The 25,072-nt window shown below is 34.8% G+C and overlaps 1 protein-coding gene across 8 annotated transcripts in view; it reads left to right on the forward strand.

Annotated features, from left to right (window-relative positions):
• Positions 1-25,072, forward strand: part of ATAD2B (ATPase family AAA domain containing 2B) — a 139,101-nt gene that overhangs the window by 47,128 nt on the left and 66,901 nt on the right. For all 8 annotated transcript variants that reach the window (XM_044926199.2, XM_044926198.2, XM_006050618.4 and 5 more), the window contains 8 exons: positions 2,628-2,739; positions 3,059-3,174; positions 4,619-4,793; positions 9,056-9,144; positions 12,285-12,444; positions 13,827-13,917; positions 20,877-21,188; positions 24,813-24,948. In XM_044926199.2, the coding sequence (XP_044782134.1) occupies positions 2,628-2,739; positions 3,059-3,174; positions 4,619-4,793; positions 9,056-9,144; positions 12,285-12,444; positions 13,827-13,917; positions 20,877-21,188; positions 24,813-24,948 (1,191 nt within the window). The remainder of the gene's footprint in view (positions 1-2,627; positions 2,740-3,058; positions 3,175-4,618; positions 4,794-9,055; positions 9,145-12,284; positions 12,445-13,826; positions 13,918-20,876; positions 21,189-24,812; positions 24,949-25,072) is intronic.

Below are 25,072 nucleotides of genomic sequence, written 5' to 3' on the forward strand. Positions count from 1 at the left end.
AAAAGAGTATAATGCCTCTTTAATCTGAACTATTCTGATACCTGCTTTGGAAGTTTTTAAAGTAAGTTCAGATTCAGAAATATCAGTGAAGTTACATTCATTATAGAACCTATACTTTTTTGAGGCTATTTATGTCATCTTTTGGTGTTAATGCAATATTTAAAAGAGGCAGTAGGTTGTATTTTCTTAGGGATAATTAAATTAATATCGTATAGGATTTTGAGTAGCTAAAAATATATTTTAAGGTACCGACACAAAAAATAAGGCTTAATTTTCAAAACAGGATCTAAAATTGGTTTCTCTTGAATTAAAAGAAAGGAAACTTATTTCTTCAATCATGTATTCTGAATTGATATACATAATAACTAAGGATACATTTAAATATTGTATTAAAGCTTGAGTTTATTTAATGTCATATATAATACTAATAGTGTATATATAGTAGGTCTATTTTTATTTTATAGAATATCAGGTTTGTTAAATTTTCTTATTTAAACTAGGTTGGACTGTTTGGGCAAATAGATTCATGACCTTAATTGCTTTGTCTTGTGAATAGATTTATTTCTGATCTATTGAAAAGAATTTAGGAAAAGTAGATTGAAAATATGAAATCTCTTGTCATTTTCTGGGTTATGAGAAAAGGGAGAAAGATAAAAATGTGTCAAAGCAGATGGCATAAACAGATGGAGAGATATTCCATGTTCCTGGGTAGGACGAATCAGTATTGTGAAAATGGCTATACTACCAAATGCAGTCTACAGATTCAATGCTATCCCTATCATATTACCAATAGCATCTTTCACAGAACTAGAATAAAAAAATTTTACAATTCATATGGAAACACAGAAGACCCCCCATAGCCAAAGCAGTCTTTAGAAAGAAGAATGGAGCTGGAGGAATCAACCTTCCTGACTTCAGATTATACTACAAAGCTACAGTCATTAAGACAGTATGGTACTGGCACAAAACCAGAAATGTAGACCAATGCAACAAGATAGAAAGCCCAGAAATAAATCCATGCACCTGTGGGTACCTTATTTTTGACAAAGAAGGCAAGACTATGTAATGGGGCAAAGACAGCCTCTTCAATAAATGGTGCTGGGAAAACTAGACAGCTACATGTAAAAGAATGGAATTACAATGCTTTCTAACACCATACACAAAGATAAACTCAAAATGGATTAAAGACCTAAATGTAAGACGAGAAACTATAAAACTCTTAGAGGAAAACATAGGCAGAACTCTCGACGACATAAATCAAAGCAAGATCCTCTATAACCCACCTCCTAGAGTAATGGAAATAAAAACAAAAGTAAACAAGTGGGACCTGATTAAACTTAAAAGCTTTTGCACAGCAAAGGAAACTATAAGGAAGGTGAAAAGACAACCCTCAGAATGGGAGAAAATAATAGCAAATGAAACAACTGAAAAAGGATTAATTTCCAAAATATACAAGCAGCTCATACAACTCAATGTCAGAAAAACAAAAACCCTATCAAAAAGTGGGAAAAAGACCTATACAGACATTTCTCCAAAGAAGACATACAGATGGCTAACAAATATATGAAAAGATGCTCAACATCGCTCATTATGAGAGAAAGCAAATCAAAATACAATGAGGTATCACCTCACACCAGTCAGAATAGCTATCATCAAAAACTCTACAAACAATAAATGCTGGAGGGGATGTGGAGAAAAGGGAACTTTCTTGCACTGTTGGTGGGAATGTAAATTGATTCAGCCACTATAGAAGATGGTATGGAGATTCCTTAAAGAAACTAGGAATAAAACCACCATATGACCCAGCAAACCCACTCCTAGGCATATACCCTGAGGAAACCAAAATTGAAAAAGACACATGTATTCCATTGTTAATTGCAGCACTATTTACAATAGCTAGAACATGGAAGCAACCTAGATGTCCATTGACAGATGAATGGATAAAGAAGCTGTGGTGCTTATATACAATGGAATATTACTCAACCATAGAAGGAACACATTTGAGTCAGTTCTGATGAGGTGGATGAACCTAGAACCTATTATACAGAGTGAAGTGAGTCAGAAAGAGAAAGAGAAAGATAAATATCATATTCTAACATGCTGCCATCTATGGGGTTGCATGGAGTCAGACACGGCTGAAGCGACTTAGCAGCAGCAGCAGCAGCAGCACACATATACGGAATCTAGAAGAATCGTACTGAAGAACTTATTTACAGGGTAGCAGCGGAGAAACAGACATAGAGAAGAGACTTATGGACATGAGGAGAGGGGAGGAGAGGGTGAGATGTATGGAAAGAGTAACATGGAAACTTATATTACCATATGTAAAATAGATAGCCAATGGGAATTTGCTGTATGGCTCAGGGAACTCAAACAGGGGCTCTGTATCAACCTAGAGGGTTGGGATGGGGAGGGAGATGGGAGGGAGGTTCAAAAGGGAGGGGATATATGTTATACCTATGGCTGATTGATGTTGAGGTTTGACAGAAAACAACAAAATTCTGTAAAGCAATTATCCTTCAATAAAAAAATAAATTTAAAAATGTGTTAAAGCTTTAAAACTTGTTTATGATATTAAGAACATGTAACTTTTTAATGTTATCTGCTTAAATTTTTATGAATTTCAGATGTTTGCCTATGAACTTAAGAGCAGAAGATTTAGCTAGTGGTATTCTCCGAGAACGTGTTAAAGTGGGTGCAAGCTTGGCTGATGTTGATCCAATGAATATTGATAAATCAGTAAGTTTTGTAAATGGTTTTCTAGAAATACCTCTTTTTTTTTTTTTTTTTTTTTGGTCACACAGCTTGTGGGATCTTAGTTCCCCCATCAAGGATTGAATCCGTGCTCCCTTCAGTAGAAGCGTAGCGTCCTAACCACCATACTGCCAGGGGATTCCCTAAAGTATAATTTTTTGAATTCTGTTTATATATGAGCTTTATATTTAAACTTCAGTTCCTGCTGAAGGCATGTATTTTGCAATCATTATCTCATAAATTAAAAAGAAACCTATATATAATTAAAATTATTTTGTACTAAACTTTTCCCCTTCTTTCCAAGGTGCGGTTTGATAGCATAGGTGGATTGAGTCATCATATTCATGCACTAAAGGAAATGGTAGTATTCCCACTTTTATATCCAGAAATTTTTGAAAAATTTAAAATTCAGCCTCCAAGGTTAGTAATGCTAGATGTTTATTATTGTTATTTTATCAAATTTCAATTAGTAAGTAATTATAAATCTAAATATTATTATAAATATTTCATGTATATTTATTTGATATGTTCTAGCAATGAGAATTAGGAATGAAAGTTTACTATTTAGAGCTCAAAAGCTGTGGTACTTGAAGTTTATATTTCAGCATTTAAGACTCAGACGTAGGATGAGATTCTTTATGCAGGCCTTGAGTATACAAGTGGATTGCCCAACTAGATTTTCCTTAATTTGGTCTCCTAAATAGCATTGAGTTTGATACTATATGTTGTTTAGTCTTTGAAAGAACAATTTCAGTGAAGTGTTTAATGATGTGGTATTTTTGAAATGGTAAACTTGATAATTTATTTTTGTGATCAGATTAATTGTGTCTGATCATGAGGTGGTTAGCTAGTTAACTATTAGAAAAGACTGAGAAATTGTGTCAGAGGAAATTGGGTAGAATAAAATATTCTGAAGATGTACACATAGACTTAGATTTAAACTGCTAAATATCCTTTTTTATTTAAGAGATTTGGTTCTAATTTGTTACTTTTAAGGATGTAGAAAATCTTTTAAAGAGTCATCTTCTATTTGAGTGAGTTAAATGTTGGCCTGTAATTCTACAGTGGCTCTTATGAATCATAATAGAAATTTATTTACTTTTTATATGATATGATCCAATAAATATGATTATATCCATTGGATTCAGTTACTATTAAAAAATAGTAAATTAAAAAACCCATTAATGAGAAACTTTAAATAATGGAGTTATAAACAAAATATGTTATAAGCTAAAAGTAATCTTCCTCTTTAGAGAGAACAATTTTTATATTCTTTATAACTTTCTTTTATACGTGTATGCATATATTAAGTTTATGATTTTGCCTGTATTGTGTGCATTTAAACATTTAATATAAATGAGATTACTCAATAATGCCCTTATGTAACTTTATTTTTCACTCTATAATATAGATACCTCATATTAATAAATATTGTATGCATTATTCTATTTGACATCATACTAGTATTTAATTTATAGATATAGTGGTGTATTTGTCCCTTATTAATAGATAGCATTTAGATTTTTTAAGAAAGTCTATAACATTCTTTTGAGTATTTCTACATGATTTTGTAAAAAATGTGAAATTTCTGGGTCACAGGGCAAACGCCTTTAATATTTTGCCAAATTACTGTCTCCCCTGATTGAGCTATTTCTTGCATCCCGAAGCTTGATTGTTTGAGAACATCCTTGAGGACTCTCAGCAAAGTGAGACTTTTGCCTGTGGACTACAAAAGGCTTTGTTGGTGTCTAATAATAATCAATATACATTAATTCAAACTTATACAGGAGGTGCATACTTTTAAATTGATTATTAGTGCTAATGGTAACACTAATTTAGTTTTATTGACTCTCTATTCCTCTAGAGGCTGTTTGTTTTATGGTCCTCCTGGCACAGGTAAAACCTTGGTCGCCAGAGCGTTAGCTAACGAGTGCAGTCAGGGAGACAAAAAGGTGGCTTTTTTTATGCGAAAAGGAGCGGATTGTCTGAGTAAGTGGGTTGGTGAATCTGAGCGGCAGCTTAGGCTTCTTTTTGATCAGGTAAGTGAAGTCAGCTAATGTGAGAATATCTTCTTAACACTTAATATATTTGGTCTATAAATATTATACAAATTGTTCATAACAAGTCATATTTACCAATCAGTATGTTAAATTTAGGATCAGTAATTGGAATTTGTATGTCTTAGAGGTATTTAATAGCAGTTTCACTAGTACTAATTTAAGATGATTTACAACATATTTATTGAGGTGGCAACTTGGCATATAATAAATACGATGTTAAGTGCTTTTAAGATCCCCTAGATATCCCATATAGCTTATAATCTAACTGAGAGACCAGAACAAGCATAAAAAGTTAAATATCTGTGCAAGAAATATCACAAAGTTTATTATTTATTTTCATGAGTTACAAATATGCTAGAAGAATTCAGTATTAAATGAATGCTTTTGAAAGACTGCGTAAGGTAAATGAATATCATTTGGGCTATCTTTACTATTTATTTATAACTAACTTTAAAAATACCATTTCCTAATACTTACAAAATTAGTCCTGATATAAATTCACTTTTTAATTATTTGGGGTACCGAAGGAAGTCATTCATACATTGTAATGCAACTTATATCTTGTTATGTCTAAGGAGATTCACATGACACTTTAAAAATGCTTAGAGCAAGCATTTGTTGAATACCCATTACTGAGTTGATGTGTATCAAAGTTCTACCTAATTGGTAAAGCATTTCAAATATTATTTTTAGTTACTATCGGTATCCATGTTAAAGACTGCTGTGTTCTAGATAGTGGGTCTAGAAAATGGGATAAAGTAAAATTGTTAACTTCAAGGTGTTCAGTGTCTATTGAGAAGTCAAACATATGCAGTCTTCATGTTTCAATAGGATTTCATAATAATTAGAAAATAATGTAAAATAACGTTGGTGGATTTGGGGAGAATCAGCTTGGGAATACTGGCAAATTGTCCAATGACTTAATTTTAAATTTTTGACAGTATTATACTTTTTGCAACTTGATACTGGGTGTAGAAATGTTTCTTGGTTTTATTAAAAACCATAGCATAAATCATGCTGCTTTTTATAGTATTGCTTTTGTTTTAGTTTTGGTTATTTTGGCTGTGAGGCATGTGGGATCTTTAACTCCATTACCAGGGATCAAACCCACACCCCCTTCATTGGAAAGTGAAGTCTTAACCACTGGACCACCAGGGAGTCTCCATGGTGCTTTTTAAATCTGTGTTTGCTTTATTCGTGTTTCATTTCTATTTCTTTGTGGGCAAGAGATTTGAAATGTTTTCTTTCTTTTTTTTAAAAACTGCTTGTAGTCATTATATGTCTTTTTAAATGACAAGAATCTGCATTCCTAAATTAAGGATATAATCTGTACTCTAAATGAGATGAAGGAGGCGCAGTTGGCCTTCCGTATCTGCCGGTTCTGCATCCACAGATTCAGGCAACGATTTCATCTCATATTGGTTGACTTCACAGATGTGGAATCCATGGATATATAGGGCTGACAGTACTATGCTATTTTATATAAGGAACTTAAGTGTCCTCGTATTTTGGTATCTCTGGGGAGCCTTGGAACTAATGCCCCCCCAACAGATACTGATGGTTGACCATACAATGTATTGGCTAAGAGTTTGGCCTTTGGTGTCAGAAAAATGTTAGTTCATATCTGACTTTACTATTAAGTATATGTGAAAGTGAAAGTGTTAGTCTCTCAGTCATGTCTGATTCTTTGTGACTCCATGGACTATAGCCCACCAGGCTCCTCTGTCCATAGAATTCTCCAGGCAGGAATACTGGAGTGGGTAGCCATTCCCTTTTCCAGGGGATCTTCCTGACCCAGGCATTGAACATGGGTCTCCTGCATTGCAGGCGCCCTATTAAGTATATAACTTTAAGTAACTGAAAGCATCTGATCCTTATTGCCTCTTCTATAAAATGGAGCAAATAATGCCTATTTAATTGGACTAATGTGAATTTTTCCTGAAAGGAAGTGTATATAATTGACTCTTGAACCATACAGGGGTTAGGGGCACCAACTTCCATGCAGTTGAAAATTGGTGTTTAATTTTTGACTCCCCCAAACTTAACTACTAACTGCCTACTGTTGATAGGAAGCCTTACCGATAATATAAACAGTTCAGTTCAGTTCAGTTCAGTTGCTCAGTTGTGTCCGACTCTGCGACCCCATGAACCGCAGCACACCAGGCCTCCCTGTCCATCACCAGCTCCCGGAGTTCACTGAGACTCACGTCCATCGAGTCAGTGATGCCATCCAGCCATCTCATCCTCTGTCGTCCCCTTTTCCTTCTGCCCCCAATCCCTCCCAGCATCAGAGTCTTTTCCAATGAGTCAACTCTTCTCATGAGGTGCCCAAAGTACTGGAGTTTCAGCTTCAGCATCATTCCTTCCAAAGAAATCCCAGGGCTGATCTCCTTCAGAATGGACTGGTTGGATCTCCTTGCAGTCCAAGGAACTCTCAAGAGTCTTCTCCAACACCACAGTTCAAAAGCATCAATTCTTCGGCGCTCAGACTTCTTCACAGTCCAACTCTCACATCCATACATGACCACTGGAAAAACCATAGCCTTGACAGTTAACATCCATATTTTGTATTATGTATTATATTCTGTATTCTTACAGTAAAGTAAGCTAGAGAGAAGAAAATGTTAAGAAAAATCATGAGATTTGCAATACTGTACTATATTTACCAAAACCAAAGTTTTACATTGCCTGAATATAAGTTGAATTCTCTCTCAACCTATGTCAGTGTTGTCTTATATAATACAAAACACTGTAGATGTTATACATATTATACTATACATCAAAAATGAAAAAATAATATGAAAAAGAAACTCATATTTATTAGGCATCACGATTCATGCATTGGTAAAGAAACAGCCTTAAATCCTGGTGCTCATTTCTCTTCTTTACTAATAAATGTGAATGGGGCACTGTTGTGTGCATTAAAAACCTGTTCAGACAGATACTCTTTCTCATCAGTGGTTTTCTTAATGGTGTCTGGAAACTTGTCTGTTACCTCTTGGTCAGAAGCAGGTACCTCTTCTATTACCTTGACTGTTTTTTAGTTTTTAAAATATAGTTTTTTCAGAGGAAAATGGCATAGCCAATTGGAAAACTACTTAATCTTCAACCCCAATTTTGTTTTCTTTAAACTTAGAAGTGACTTTTGTTGTTGTTTAGTTGCTAAGTCATATCTGACTCTTTGTGACCCCATAGACTATAACCTGCTAGACTTCTCTGTCCATGGGATTTCCCAGGCAAGAATACTGGACTGGGTTGCCATTTCCCTCCAGGAGATCTTCCTGATTCAGGGACTGAACATGTCTCTTGAATTGCAGGCAGATTCTTTACCTCTGAACCACCAGGGAAGCCCTAGAAATGACTTAGTAATTTATTGTTTTAAACAAACTCCCACTTTCACTTTTAAAGTTTACCATCTACTCATGATGAATCCTTCCCAGGAGATTGCTCCAGTGTGTATTTCCAGGTCCTCGCTTTGTTCCTTTTACCAAAAAATGCAAAACACAATTCCATTGTGCATCTTTAGGGCTCCAATCATCAAAAATAGGGGAAAAAAATCTTTGGAATAGCCAATCAAGTTGAATTAAAAAAATCCACATGATTGCAGATGGGTTGGGGCAGGAATCCACTCCTGTGTTCTTGGTCATCTGATACCACTCCATGAATCCTTGTAATTCACCCTCCCTATCCTGAGCACATATGATTTGAATCCAGTGATCTAGCTTCAAGGATTGGGGTCCAGAGAGCCCTCTCCAGTCCAAACCTCTCTCTAAAATTATTGTCATCCTTTGTTGGTGTTAATTTCTTCAGGTTTAGATTCTTCACCTTCCTTTTGCTTTAAGTTTTCATAGAATGACCTTGCTTTTTCTTAAATTATATTAGAGTTTATAAGAATGTTTTTCTTATATCCTTACATGGAAGCTAATTAAAATGTCATTAGCATAAAATAGTCTGTGTTATATGATAAAAGCAATATGAATAGTGTGTTTAAATGTGTTTAATAGTATGTTTAAAATACAGGTATGTGTATGTGTGTAAATGACATGTATGGCAGAATAAACAAATTGAAAACTGTTGTGATTGGAGACTGAGGAGATAGGAGCTTTTCTTTTTCCTCTATAATCTTTCTTACCTGCTGCATGTTGTACCATTTGCTTATATTATCTATTTACTTCTGTTACTTATTAAAAAAACATAGTAATTAAAAATGAAAACTAATACTTGTTTTCTTTTTATCCTAGGCATATTTGATGAGACCTTCTATAATATTTTTTGATGAAATAGATGGATTAGCTCCAGTTCGCTCTAGCAGGCAAGATCAGATCCACAGGTACTATTTCCTAATCTGATTATGTTGAGTTCATATGTTGACATAGTACTAAGACTTAACCCTTGAATTAGTGCTATGAGGCTTGTAAGATGCGAACTGTTTCCTTGAGGAAGACTTCTTTCTTATAACATGTGTGTGCATGAGTGTGTGTGTGTGTACATGTGTGTGCTCAGTCACTCTGTTGTGTCTGACTCTTTGTGACCCTATGGTCTATTACCCGCCAGGCTCCTCTGTCCTCTGATGTTTGTAGGTAGGATTTTCCTATTTTGAATTGAGCTGCTTAAACTTGTGAGCTTCTAATTTTCATCATAGCTGTAATGTTTTTATAATATTTTATTTCTTAAAAAATTTTTTTGTTTCTCTTGTCCCTGTGAATATTTGTGACTAAGCTTTTGCTTGCCTTTCCCCCACCATTTGGAACCTTCATTTATATAAAATGTCTGAAATAATCAAATTCATAAATGGTGCAAAATTTATCAGGTAAATACTAACAGAAAGCTACTATTGCTATATTAGGCAAAATTGTCTGTAAGATGGAAAGCATTATTGTAAATATAAAGAGGATCCCCTTATAATGATAAAAGCTTTAACTTATTAAAAGATGTAATTGTTTAAAATCTGTAATTCCCTAATTACTATATTTCAAACTGTATAAAACAAAAATTGACAGAACTGCAAAGAAAGAGTCAAACTGATCATCATTGTGGAAGAGATCATGTACTTCTTGGTAATTAATAGAACAAAGGAGCATAAAATAAATCCTCTGTAGATTATTTGGGCAACTGTGTTATATGAATCTGATCTTGTGTGCATACTTATCTAAGGCAATATAGAATGAACACTAGTTTTAAACATCATTTATAAAAACATCATATATTATGCCTTAAATCACAATTAATTTCCAAAGTTTAGTAATATACAAAATGTAAGAGATAACAAAAAGACAAGCGGAAAATTTTATGTCTGTTATCAACAGCTATTGCTCTAATTCTAAATAATCTATGGTACTAGTGAAATAAAAATTATAACTAATAGTATATGAACTGCAAACAAAGATATACAGAAATCAAGAAATTAAAAAGTTGCTTCTTTGAAAAAAATAAAATTGAAACCAACCTCTGGCACAGTTGGCCATGATAAAAAAATCCATTGATAAAGCAGTATTTAGGAATACAAAATGTGATGTTGTTTTAGATTTTGTAAACATTAAAGATTAAGAGGATAAAAGCTTAAGCTCAAGAGGTTAAAGTATAAAACTTTTAGGAAAAAACCTGTGGGAAAATTTTCATAACCTGTATGTGGAAGTTCACAATATTTTTGGGAAATAGCCAAAAATTGAAAACAGTCTAAATGTCCATCAACATGTATATCAACAATTTGGGATATATCATAAAATGGAATATTGTTTTAGCAATGAAAAGGAATAAACTGTTGTTAAACGATTTCACATGTTAGCAAAGTAATGCTCAAAATCCTTCACACTAAGTATGTGAACCAAGAACCTCCAGATGTTCAAGCTGGATTTAGAAAAGGCAGAGGAACCAGAGATCAAATTGCTAACATCCATTGGATCATGGAAAAAGCAAGAGAATTCCAGAAAACATCTACTTCTGCTTTATTGTCTATGCCAAAGCCTTTGACTGTGTGGGTCACAACAAACTGTGGAAAATTTTCTTCAAGAGATGGGAATACCAGACCACCTTACCTGCCTCCTGAGAAACCTGTATACAGGTCAAGAAGCAACAATTAGAACTGGATATGGGAACAATGGACTGGTTCTAAATTGGGAAAGGAGTACATTAAGGCTGTATATTGTCACCCTGCTAATTTAACTTGTATGCAGAGTACATCATGTGAAATGCCAGGCTGGATGAAGCAGAAAGTGGAGTAAAGATCACTGGGACAAATGTCAATAACCTCAAGTACGCAGATGACAGAACCCTTATGGCAGAAAGTGAAGAGAAATTAAAGAGCCTCTTGATGAAGGTGAAAGAGGAGAGTGAAAAAACTGGCTTTAAACTCAACATTCAGAAAACAAAGATCATGGCATCTGGTTCCATCACTTCATGGCAAATAGATGGGGAAACAATGGAAACAGTGACAGACTTGAGTTTCTTGGGCTCCAAAATCACTGCGGATGGTGACTGCAGCCATGAAATTAAAAGGTGCTTGCTCCCTGGAAGAAAAGCTATGACCAACCTAGACAGCACGTTAAAAAGCAGAGACATTACTTTGCCTACAAAGGTCCCTATAGTCAAAGCTATGGTTTTTCCAGTGGTCATATGTGGATGTGAGATCTGGACAATAAAAAAGGCTGACTGCTGAAGAATTGATGCCTTTGGGCTGTGGTGTTAGAGAAGACTCTAGAGAGTCCCTTGGACTGCAAGGAGATCAAACCAGTCAATCCTAAAGGAAATCAATCCTGAATATTCATTGGAAGGACTGATGTTTGAGGCTGAAGCTCCAATACTTTGGCCACCTGATGCAAAGAGCTGACTCATTAGAAAAGACCCCGATGTTGGGAAAGATTGAAGGCAGGAGGAGAAGGGGACAACAGAGAATGAGATGGTTGGATGACATTACCGACTTGACGTATGTGAGTTTGAGCAAGCTCCGGGAGATGGTGAAGAACAGGGAAACCTGGTGTGCTGCAGTCCATGGGGTCGCAAAGAGTCAGACAATTTCAAATAATCATGCTGAGGGAAAGAATCCAGAAGAAGAAAAGTATTTACCGTGTGATCCCATTTATATAAAATTTTAGGTAATGCAAGCTAATGTATAGTGATAGAACTTGGATCAGTAGTTTCCAAGGGATTGGGTAGAGGTCAACGAGGAGCAGTAGGGATGGATTACGAAGGGTGCAAAGAGGAGCATGATGAATTTTACTTTTTTCCTCAATGGTGATAGTTTCACATACTTCAAAATTCAGCAATTTTGTGTTCTTTAAACATATCCAGTGTATTATATGTCAGTCATATCTTCAGAAGACTTAAACCTGTTTAGAGAAGTATGAGAAAGTTAATTGGAACTTAGTTTCACTTTTGAACATGGGTATAAAAATCTTTAAGACTGATAAAAGTTAGTATAAGCAGTAGTTTTTGCAACTTTTTCTTTCTTTCCTCTTTAAAATTTTCTTACAGCTCTATAGTGTCAACCCTCCTTGCTCTTATGGATGGATTAGACAATAGGGGCGAAATTGTTGTTATTGGTGCTACAAATAGACTTGATTCTATAGATCCTGCTCTTAGGAGACCTGGTCGTTTTGACAGAGAATTTCTTTTCAACCTTCCAGATCAAAAGGTAACCGTTTCTGTTTTCAATATAGTAAGATTTATTTCTCATTTGATTATGAAGTGTGTGTTTGTGTGTGTGTGTGTACACACCAGGCTGCCCTGTTCTTCACCATCCTGGAGCTTGCTCAAACTCACATACGTCAAGTTATATATATATATATATATATATGAAAGAAAATATTTGTTATAGCATTGGTTTATTTTTGGTAGCTGAATGCCCAGCTTAGACCTTGGAATTGAAGTAATAGCTACTGATTCCGGATTTTGTCAACTTTTGAGCAAAATTTATCCTGATAACTTCCAAGTTCTTTTTGTCTTGGTGCTAGATCCCAGATTCCTCACCAAGCCAATAATAATTTTATCTTGGTTATAATTTGCTTTTTCATAGTCTTAATCTCCAGGATCCCCTGGAGAAGGAAATGGCAACCCACTCCAGTACTCTTGCCTGGAGAATCCCATGGATGGAGGAGCCTGGTTGGCTACAGTCCATGGGGTCGCAGAGAGTCGGACATGACTGAGCGACTTCACTTACACAATCTTAAGCAACTCAAGTAGCAGTATTGAGGCAATAAGGACATTCAATTTTAGAAAGTGTTGTTTTTCCCCTGAAAGAAGGCAAATGTGAAAAAAACATTCTGATGTGACTTTTCAGCTGATTATGAATTCTTATACTTCAGTGTTTCTTTTTTTTTTACTGTGGGAGAAAAAGAAATTTAATTTGGAACCAAGATGTTAAAATTTTGATTGTGTTATACAGTTAGATTTAAGGTAGAGAATGCTATTTTGAAAGAAAAAAAATCAAGGTGAAATTGTGTAAACCTTTGGTTTTTTCAGTGAATTCAATTACTATTCATGGAGATTACCTTGTTATGTATTAAGTGTGAAAGCATTCATGAACTTATATGACAGTGTGTATTATATTTCTTTACTTAATCTAAAACTTCGACTTCAAACTGTAATGACACTTTATGCATATTAGAACCAAAAGGATCTGATAAATCTAAATATATAGTTTGTTTAAAAGTTATGGATATTATAATGCATTGAAGTTTTTTGCTTATACATTTTCAGATGGTAAAAATGATGTGGAGGAAAGGGAAATTTAGTTTTGAGTTCTAGTCCTACATCAAGTTCTTTTACCCCTCAGACTATTACATGTCCTAGTTTGTGAAACAAGGATCTCTACTACATGGCTCCCAGGGTTATTATGGGAATCAGAGTTAACACGGATGCCAAGCTGTTTATGCTTCTTTTAAAATAAACAATTGCTTTTCTGGGATATGGTTAGTTGATGAATTTGTTTCATCTGATACATTTTGGGGTTGATGATATTTTATTTGTATTTTTTTCCTTACTCAAGATTTTATTTATCTGTGCTTTTCTTCTTAGGCAAGAAAACACATTTTACAGATCCATACCAGGGACTGGAATCCAAAATTGTCAGATGCTTTTTTAGGTGAATTGGCTGAAAAATGTGTTGGTGAGTGCTACTATTTGAATTTTTGATTGTCATTGTTTGTTCTGCTCAGCCTCCCTTTCCCCTTATATTTGGAATGTGAATGAGTATAATTATATTTTTGTGCAATAGATGGCTTTGCTTTCAAATGTAAAAAATTATTTTAAACATTTCACTTGAAGTTTGAACACTTCTAAATTAGAATTTTAGCTGCCATTAGGTGTTTTGATTAACAAAGCTCCGTAGTAATAATGCCTTTCATTGAATGCTGGATTTCCAATCTTATTACAGTATCTCCTTTTAGGAACTGTTCCCTTTTAGAAATTTTACTAAGAAAAATAAGCTTAAACAAGAGGTAAAGATCCATGTATAGGGCAGGACTTTTACTTCGCAGATTACATGATGGACTCATCTTCATTCTGGTGGTGTAGAAAGAAGTTGAGTGAGAGGAGTCTTCAAAGAAAACACTTAATGACATCTGCTATATTTCCCTAAATGTTAAACTCTCCAAGTTAATGTTAAATTATTTACAGAGTAGAAGATCTCCTACAGAGTGAATGAACACTATTGCCCTAAAAGGATATGGTGAGAGTATTTTATGAGCATACATAGGAGATGGAATTCAGAGGTTTTAGAATTCAGGAGTTTGGCACTAATTAGGTCTGAAATAAAAATGAATATGGTATTAAGCAGCTGAATATACACGCAGGTATTTTTCTTTCATTCTTTTTCTGTCTTTTGTCTATTTTTCTCTCATTCTCTCAAAAATATAGATTAAAAAAATCTCTCCATGAACTTTTTAAGCATTATGAAAAGTTCCCCTAATAAGTCCACTAACAATCAGCAGTCTACTTGGGAAAAGTTTAAAGTTACCAAAACCAAAAAGAACAACTTAGTTAAAAAATCATTGTGGTCCACCATCAAATAATTAAAACTTAAATAGAACATTAGTCCATTCAGTTAGCTACATCCGAATTATCCTCTTCATCCACAGGGACCTCCATCTCCGAAGCAGCATACCTCAACTTTTGAACCACAAAGACCTCGACATCTTCTGGTGAGGAGAAAACGTAAATCTCTCCAGCACTACTCCAGTTTAAGCTTTGCCTGGTATAAGAGAGCATGCGCCAAACCCATTTCATGTAAATTTGGCTTGACCTTTGCAAAGCCTTGTGCTGCTTTATGGGAGAGGGTGGTATTTGGTACAAAATCCAGTCTTTGCCCTTTTTGAAAATTTGACCCCTTTTATTTCCTGCTACTTTTATGATATTGTGTTAGAGTACAGATCAGAATGGAAAGTCTTTGTTGATTGGTCTGTGAATTTGTCACAGAATGATCCTTAACTGAAATAAGCAGTAGTCTTCAGATAATCTTGGAAATTCCCTGAGTAATCTAAAAATTATTTTTTATTGCCCTATCTACCATCTGAAATATTATATACTCTAATTCGTCATCCTAAATATTAGATTCTCAGTTTTCTTTTTAATTTCCAAAGGCCACTACTTCTCATTTTACCAGGTTATTTATTTTAGCTTTTAGTCAGTTTCTTACGTTAAAAAAATTTTAAGACATACTTTGTTATAGGACTGAAAAACTTCTCTTGCCTTTTTTGGGGGTGGCGTTGCTGGTTTAGAATCTGCTTATATATATATATACTATTTTCTTCCTGGAGAGTGACATAAAAATTATAATTAACTGACTTCTGATTTTGTTTGTGACATTTATTTCATTTAAGAAACCAATTCACATTAAAAAAAATCAAATGCAAGTCTTCAAACAGGAATGAAATAGCAATACACTTTAAATTCATTATGAAGTTACCACTTATGTATCCCAAAGATGTTTTAACATGTATGGGTTCAGTAGAGTGAAATTTATGCCTTGCAAAAGAGTAAGCAGGTTTTTGATGAAGAACCGAAAACAGTTGACTTTTTCTTAGAGGTTATGGATTTGGTAACTTTTATCTTGAAATGAATTCCCAAGTACTTGGAGGTTTGCATGCTTCATAGGTGTGATTTTTAGTAGTCTTCAAGTAATTTCGGTATCCAGAACATGTGCATAAATAGTAGGAGCTTAAAGTTAATGAAGATCTTCTATCTAATCATATTTGTCTATTCATTTTCACTAAGAAGGTTTAAGCAATGAAAGGGTATCTGTCAATGAGGCATCTTAGCTTGTGGACCTTCGCTGTTTGGTATTTTACTTAAAAAGTAGCTTCATAAAATTTTATTGCCTTTCCTAGTTTATAGCCTCTTTGAATAGTTTATACTTTCAGTCTTTCAGACAAATCTCCATCCTAACAGTATTCAAAATGCTTTTTTTGTGTGTGTCTAAGATACGTGTGTTTATCAGACTATTAGAATTGTAATGGTAGAACTGGTATACTTATGGAATTCTTATGGAAGGGATATTGATATTTTCTCTAATATCAACTTCTAACTCTCAAAAGAGGCTATATTTCAGTATTTCTAGAATAGTCATACATCTATTTTCTAAACCAGGACCCTTTGAGAGTGAAAAAATACGCTGTTTAGGCAAGCGGCCTAAACCAGGACATGTGATCACACTTGATATAACCTATTTAGCCTAGTTATGATATACCTTTAATCCTGTTTTAGAGTCTAGTAAGGGAAGTGTATAAAGTATTGCTACAGTCCATGGGGTTGCAAAAGAGTCAGACCTGACTTAGTGACTAAACAAAAGGAAAATACATTATTAACTCAGTAGTTCTCAATTTTTTGTTTATCAGAATGACTGGTAGTTTTCTCAAAATACACATTTATGATATTAAACCACCACTTAGTGATTCTGATTCACTGAGTTTGTTGGTAACCTATTTTTGATTCATTTTCATTGTTTATTCAGAAGGCTAGTCAAGGTTGACAACCACAGATATAAACTACTAATTCTCATTCATGAACAAATATAACAAAGATAAATCCTGTAATTTATAGTCTATTGGTTATGATAATCCATGTGAAAATTTATTTCTTTCAAGTAAAACTTTATTACTAATGATGAAATTCAAACTTTCAAGGAAAAAATTAGAATTTTTTTTTAACAAAATGGATAATAAGCCACACAGCAGTTCTCAAAGGGTGCTGTATGACTTATATTTGTCACTGTGAGCTGACAGCTTGCTAACACTTAAAAGACTATAGTGATAAGACTATAGTGCAGTGATATTAACAAATGTGATTTTTGGTATTGTTAATAAAATGTGTCAATATAAAAAATCCATATAATTTAGGAAAGAAAATTTACTTCTTTAAATGGAATCTATTATAGTTGATAAACTCTAAAGTTATCTTTAATAAGTTAAGAAAAAATGAATAGTAGATTGCTAATTATATTATTAACATATTACATCAAACACAAATGTTATGGGCAACATTTACTGTATAAAATAACTTTTAGTGACTTTTTTCTGTTCCGCATTGTTTTTGAGCATTTTTTTTCCTTTTTAACTTAGACTTTTAGCACTTAAAAATTGAATCATATAGGATATTCAGTAACTGTATATACTTTTAAAGAAGTAAAAGGAGTGTGGTTTATATTTTTTTGAAGGTGGTAGTTTATTCTTTACTTCCTCTGAAATGGATTGTTTGATTAACTTTATGTCTGAGCTAGTGTTCTACAGTTACTTTGTTGAATTAATGTCACAGATATGTATGGAACAGGAAAAGATAGTTTTTTTGGGGGAGGGGAGGTTCATTCCTTAAGAAGTAGAAAATAAAATGAGAGAGTGATGGTGTGATCACTCACCTACAGCCAGATATCCTGGAGTGCAAAGTCAAGTGATGCCTTAGAAAGCATCACTATGAACAAAGGTAGTGGAGGTTGTGGAATTCCAGCTGAGCTATATCAAATCCTAAAAGATGATGCTGTGAAAGTGCTGTACTCAATATGCCAGCAAATTTGGAAAACTCAGCAGTGGCCACAGGACTGGAAAAGGTCAGTTTTCATTCCAATCCCAAAGAAAGGGAATGCCAAAGAATTCTCAAACTACCACACAATTGCACTCATCTCACAGGCTAGTAAAGTAATGCTCAAAATTCTCCAAGTGAGGCTTCAACAGTACGTGAACCATGAACTTCCAGATGTTCAAGCTGGATTTAGAAAAGGCAGAGATCAAAGGAACCAGAGATTAAATTGCCAACATCCGCTGGATCATAGAAAAAGGAAGAGAATTCAAGAAAAACATCTATTTCTGTTTCATTAACTACACTAAAGTCTTTGACTGTGTGGATCACAACAAAGTGTGGAAAATTCTTCAAGAGACGGGAATAGACCACCTTACCTGCCTTCTGAGAAACCTATATGCAGGTCAAGAGGCAGCAGTTAGAACTGGACATGGAACAACAGACTGGTTCCAAATTGGGAAAGGAGTACATCAAGGCTAATATATTGTCACCCTGCTTATTTAACTTATATGCAGAGTACATCGTGAGAAATGCTGGGCTAGAGGAAGCACAAGATAGAATCAAGATTGCTGGGAGAAATATCAATAACCTCAGATATACAGATGACACCACCCTTATGGCAGAAAGTGAAGAGGAACTAAAGAGCCTCTTGGTGAAAGTGAAAGAGGAAAGTCAAAAAACTGGCTTAAAACTCAACATTCAAAAACCAAAGATCATGGCATCTGGTCCTATCACTCCATGGCAAATAGCTGGGGAAACAATGGAAACCGTGACAGACTTTATTTTCTTAGGCTCCAAAATCACTGCACTTGGTGACTGCAGCTATGAAATTAAAAGACACTTGCTCCTTGAAAGAAAAGCTATGACCAACCTAGACAGCATATTAAAAAGCAGAGATATTATATAGTCAAAGCTATAGTTTATCCAGTAATCATGTATGGATATGAGAGTTGGACCATAAAGAAAGCTGAGTGCCAAAGAGTTGATGCTTTTGAACTGTGGTGCTGGAGAAGACTCTTGAGAGTCCCTTGGACTGCTAGGAGATCAAACCAATCAATCTTAAAGGAATTGAATATTCATTGGAAGGATTGATGCTGAAGCTGAAGCTCTAATACTTTGGCCACCTGATGTGAAGAACTGCCTCATTGGAAAAGACCCTGATGCTGAGAAAGATTGAAAGCTGGGGGAGAAGAGGACGATAGAGGATGAGATGGTTGGAAGGCATCACCGACTCAATGGATATGAGTTTGAGCGAGCTCCAGGAGTTGGTAAAGGACAGGGAAGCCTGGTGTGCTGCAGTCCATGGGGTTGCAACCACACTACTGAGTGACTGAACTGAACTGAGTGGTAAACTTGTTTTTTTCTGAGGAATTTTTAGGAAATTGATTGCTGATATGGGACAGTGTCCAAGCTTCATCTGCTTATCCTTTTCTGAATTAAATTGTCATAGGACATAGTAAGTTTTCCCCTACCTCTTAATAAATGTTCCTTTTAAAAATAGAATACTTAATAATTTTAGTTGAAATTTTTAGTCCCAGTAAGTTGGTTTAATAATAAAAGAGCTTAAATTTCTTGGGGAAAAAAAAGAAGTCTAGTAGATATGATTCATTGTTCCCCCTTTCCTGTAATACATGGTAACTTAACGGTTTTATGTTTCCAGACTATAACGTTGCTGTTACGCTTTTCTCTTTTCATTCGTTCTTTCACTCAGGATTTTATTGGGTATCTATTGAATGCCAGGCCAGACATTGTTCTTGGTATTTGAGATAGATAAACAGTTAGTGAACAAGACAAATAATCTAGAGGTCATTTTCTAGTACGGGAAGGCACATAATAAAAATATTAGGTAAATGATAAGGTGATAAGTACTGTGGAAAAAGGAGAGCAGGGTAAGGAGTTTTCTGTTGCGTGTAGGACTTGATTAAGGTGATCTTTACTGATAATAGGGATATAGTTTATTATAGATGTGTGAGTCAGTTTGATTTATATGGTTTTGTTCCTTAATGTTCTTTTTCTGCCAGTTAATCTGGGAGTATTTCTTCTCTGCTTGTAGTTTTCCTATCTAATCACCATTTTAATTTCAGTATTTAAGTGTTCTACAAGGTCATTGTAAGATATAAAATGAAATAAATCTGATAACACTCCTGGAAGAGCTTAGGGACTAATGTTCTGTAACTAGTTTGAGTGGTTCCCCCTGCTGGCATAATTGACAAAGGTGGCCAAATGTAGATTTGATCGGTAATGTAAAAAACCAACCATGACTAGCTTGAGTTTTTCTCCTTTGTTTTGTGTTAAAGACCGAACAGTTCATATATTTTTCTATGTATTTGTTGCTCAAATGAATGAAATGACTGACTTCACCGGCAGATCAGTTATTTAACTTAATGATGGATGATGCCTCATGTCTCTGTAGCCCTTTGAACTAGATTATCAATCACTTTAAAAGTAAATATAAAAAGGAAATTAATGTGAAAAATGGAAGAATTCTCATTCCTTTTAATACCTTTGGAATTATCAGAGATGCTTACAACTTTATAGTTTTGGGGATACTTAGATATTAACCCGCTTCTACCTTGCACTCAGAGTTGGTAGTAGAATAGCTCTGATTTCGAAGTTTCTGCTTATGTATACTACTTTGTACTGCTCCATTATATATGTTTGAAATAAGTAATATTAGAAAAATTTATGGAAAACTAATGCCTTAAGGACTAAACTGATGATTAGGAATATTGATGAAGGATTTATATGATGTTATTTTTCTTAAAACCTTTCTTGAAGAAAGATGAACATTATAATCAGTGGTTTTGGCACAAAAATATATGATTTCTTTTAATATCATTAGTTTATGTATTTGTTAACATATTCAAAGCATTTTTAGTTAATGAATAAACGGTTTTATTAGGTGTTTTTAAAGGGTCATTTTTCATTTTGCTAGTAAAATTGCCCATAATAACTGATTTAGTATTAGTTTTTTGGATAAAGATGTGCATATTTGCAAAATATAACTGGTACTTGGAAAACTGGACTTACCTTTGTTATCCTTTTCCTTTTGTGCATTAGGCTATTGTGGAGCTGATATCAAGGCCCTGTGCACTGAAGCTGCCCTGATTGCCCTCCGGAGGCGTTATCCCCAGATCTATGCTAGCAGTCATAAACTGCAGCTAGATGTTTCCTCAATCGTGCTCAACGCCCAAGATTTTTATCATGCAATGCAGAATATTGTGCCTGCTTCCCAACGTGCTGTCATGTCTTCGGGACATGCACTGTCTCCCATCATAAAACCACTGCTGGAAAGAAGCTTCAACAACATCCTAGCCGTCCTGCAAAAAGTGTTTCCTCATGCTGAGATTAGCCAGAGTGACAAGAAAGAAGGTAGTATAAATTCTCTTTTCATATTGTTAAAATGATAATATGGGCATAAGTAAATAAATTGAATATCCTTATAAAAGTGTTTGTGTGTTACTCTTTTATATTTGCCATGAATATAGGAGATGTATCTATTTCATTTGCCACTGTATTCTAGGCCTAGCATATGCCTAGCATACAGTAGTTGCCTACTCAGTGTCTATAAGAATAATGAATGGATACTTGTTCTGTTTGTTCACTCTTGGGACTATCTGACTATCTTAATATAGGAGTGTTAGCATCTTTAGGAAATTTGACTGTAATAGTATTGGTTTACATTTCTCTTATTATTATAAAGTGCTTACATAAGTTGTCATTTATTAATCCTCATAACAATCTTGTGGGGTAGGTACTCTTACTCTATCAAAAATGAAGATATTCACTTATATAAGGTCACTTAGTAAGTTCTAGGTCTTGCTCAAACCCAGGGAGCCCAACTCCAGAGGCAGTGCTCTTAACCATGTTGTAATAATGTCCCTCTGGATTTAGCTCATCATATTGCTATTATTGGCACAGCACTCCATAGTGTGTGCTAATGGAGTGTAGTTTATTCGGTTCAGTTCAGTTCAGTTCAGTCGCTCAGTTGTGTCCGACTCTGCGACCCCATGAATCGCAGCATGCCAGACCTCCCTGTCCATCACCATCTCCCGGAGTTCACTCAGACTCACGTCCATCGAGTCGGTGATGCCATCCAGCCATCTCATCCTTTGTCGTCCCCTTCTCCTGCTGCCCCCAATCCCTCCCATCATCAGAGTCTTTTCCAATGAGTCAACTCTTCGCATGAGGTGGCCAAAGTACTGGAGTTTCAGCTTTAGCATCATTCCTTCCAAAGAACACACAGGGCTGATCTCCTTTAGAATGGACTGGTTGGATCTCCTTGCAGTCCAAGGAACTCTCAAGAGTCTTTTCCAACACCACAGTTCAAAAACATCAATTCTCCGGTGCTCAGCTTTCTTCACAGTCCAACTCACGCATCCATACATTACTACTGGAAAAACCATAGCCTTGACTAGACAGACCTTTGTTGGCAAAGTAATGTCTCTGCTTTTGAATATGCTATCTAGGTTGGTCATAACTTTTCTTCCAAGGAGTAAGCGTCTTTTAATTTCATGGCTGCAATCACCATCTGTAGTGATTTTGGAGCCCCAAAAAATAAAGTCTGACACTGTTTCCACTGTTTCCCCATCTATTTCCCATGTAGTGATGGGACCAGATGCCATGATCTTCGTTTTCTGAATGTTGAGCTTTAAGCCAACTTTTTCACTCTCTTCTTTCACTTTCATCAAGAGGCTCTTCAGTTCTTCTTCACTTTCTGCCATAAGGGTGGTGTCATCTGCATATCTGAGGTTATTGATATTTCTCCTGGCAATCTTGATTCCAGCCTGTGCTTCTTCCAGCCCAGCATTTCTCATAATGTACTCTGCATATAAGTTAAATAAGCAGGATGACAATATACAGCCTTGACGTACTCCTTTTCCTATTTGGAACCAGTCTGTTGTTCCATGTCCAGTTCTAACTGTTGCTTCCTGACCTGCATATAGGTTTCTCAAAAGGCAGGTCAGGCAGTCTGGTATTCCCATCTCTTTCAGAATTTTCCACCGTTTATTGGTGAGGGAGTAAAGTAGAACCTGATTATAGATGGTCTTGATTTCTGGCCTCATGACTGTAGTTTGGATTTGAGAAAAAAATAGAAAGCTACTTTAAAAAATGCTACTCATTTATAGGAAAATTTTAGGTTTGTACGCTAATCAAAGTAAAGCCCATGAACTTTGAAGACAGCAATTTTTAAAAATTGTCTTAATTTTCTTTGTTTAGCATGTAGTTTTCACTGTATAGAAAATTGTTAGTGAATTATGTTAACATTATAACTGTTATATAGAGTAAAAATCATCAGTAATCAATGAATTTTGCTGTTATAAATGTATTTTTCAGAAACTTTATTTTTTAGGGTAGATTCTCATGAAATATCACATTGATTACTTGATTTCTTAAATTTGTCAAATGAGGAGAATAGATACTATGTGTGAGCCAGCTACTCTGCCATGAACTGTACATTTCTTGTCTCTGATTTTCATAATCGAGAATCTGTATATTTTCCCTAATTAAAAAAATCTATGTTGCCTTTAGAAAATCATAAAAATCTACCTTCTCTTCTGAGAGATTATAACTTCTTTATTTCCATTTGAGAATTTTTTTATGACATTATTAGCTATGTTTTCTTACCACTTTTTTCCCCATAAGGATTAAGTATGCTTTAGATCCATTTTTTTTCTTCATATGCCAGTGGAAGGAAGAAATCATTTTGATTATTAATAATATTTTTTAGTTATTTAGGTATATTATTCTGGATTATTTTGGTCTTTAGTGTTTTTCTTAGCAAGTGCCCTTGTATATGAATTATCAATCAAATGGTACTTAATTATTTGATTAATATTTATAATATTAGTCATGTTAAATATTTGACTTTTAAAAGCCACTGAACTGTGCTCTGTCTGCCAGCACAATTCACGATCTCATTTTAGAAAGCATACCTCTTTTTTCCCTTGTTTTCTTTGGGAAAGGGTATGATTTCTGTCAATTTTAATTTCTTCCCTTTTCTCCTATACATGTAGCATTGCTTTTTATTGAATGAATTGACACTTTTGTTAAGTATGTATGAATTACAGCTGTAATACTTTAGGTTGTAGTCTAGGTAAATACTTAAGTATGGCACTCTCAATAGGAATTTTAGTTCCAGTTGTTCATTGAGCAGTAACTTAAGACCCATAAAGAGACTAATGTTATTTGAATGAGTGCGTTTTCTAAGATTGGCTTTTTTGCCACTAAATTCCTGAGTCCCTTCTTAACTATACTGCTGCTGCTGCTAAGTCGCTTCAGTCGTGTCTGACTCTGTGCGACCCCATAGACGGCAGCCCACCAGGCTCCCCTGTCCCTGGGACTCTCCAGGCAAGAACACTGGAGCGGGTTGCCATTTCCTTCTCCAATGCATGAAAGTGAAAAGTGAAAGTAAAGTTGCTCAGTCGTGTCCGACTCGTAGTGACCCCATGGACTGCAGCCCACCATGATCCTCTGTCCATGGGATTTTCCAGGCAAGAGTACTGGAGTGGGGTGCCATTGCCTTCTCCACTAGATTTTCCTTGAAATATGTGTGTGTATGCCATGTGAGAAAAATAAAGGTCAATTTATTCTTTGTTGCTTTTGTAAGAACTGGGCCATACTTCAATGACTCTATTAATTAAACCATTTTATATTAAATGTACTGGTTTTGGTAAAAATTAACTTAGATATTCTTAGTAAGTAGGTGAGAACTTTATGAGAGTGCCATTTCTTTTCCAGACTTCTTTTAGTTATTCTCCAAAAATGTATCTCATAATACTTAAGTAGTATGTAAAGGTGAAAGAATTACATTGGTTCCATTTATAAACTTACTCAAAATACTGTAGTTTGTCAATTTGCCTGGTCAGTTGTGTTCTTTGATAGATTACTTGTTACTGCTACTTGTTCTTTTAAGCAGTTTTCCTTAGCTTTGGTAGGTCAGTAATATTAAATGACTTCTTAAGCCTCATAATCTTTGTGTTCTTTTTAAAACAGATATAGAAACTTTGATTTTAGATGACAGTGAAGATGAGAATGCTGTATCAATTTTCGAGACAAGTTGTCACTCAGGATCACCAAAGAAACAGTCATCAGCTGCTGCTGTACATAAACCTTATCTTCATTTTACAATGTAAGCAATTTATATCAAATTTTTTTCAACTTAGAGTGATTTTTACTACTTTATGGTTAGAACTGCAGTATATTTTTACTTATGGTTGTAACTTGAGGACTTTTTTTTTTCTGTTGTTTGGACA

This window comes from Bubalus bubalis, chromosome 12, assembly GCF_019923935.1.
Source record: "Bubalus bubalis isolate 160015118507 breed Murrah chromosome 12, NDDB_SH_1, whole genome shotgun sequence".
In the NCBI taxonomy this organism is placed as follows: domain Eukaryota; kingdom Metazoa; phylum Chordata; class Mammalia; order Artiodactyla; family Bovidae; genus Bubalus; species Bubalus bubalis.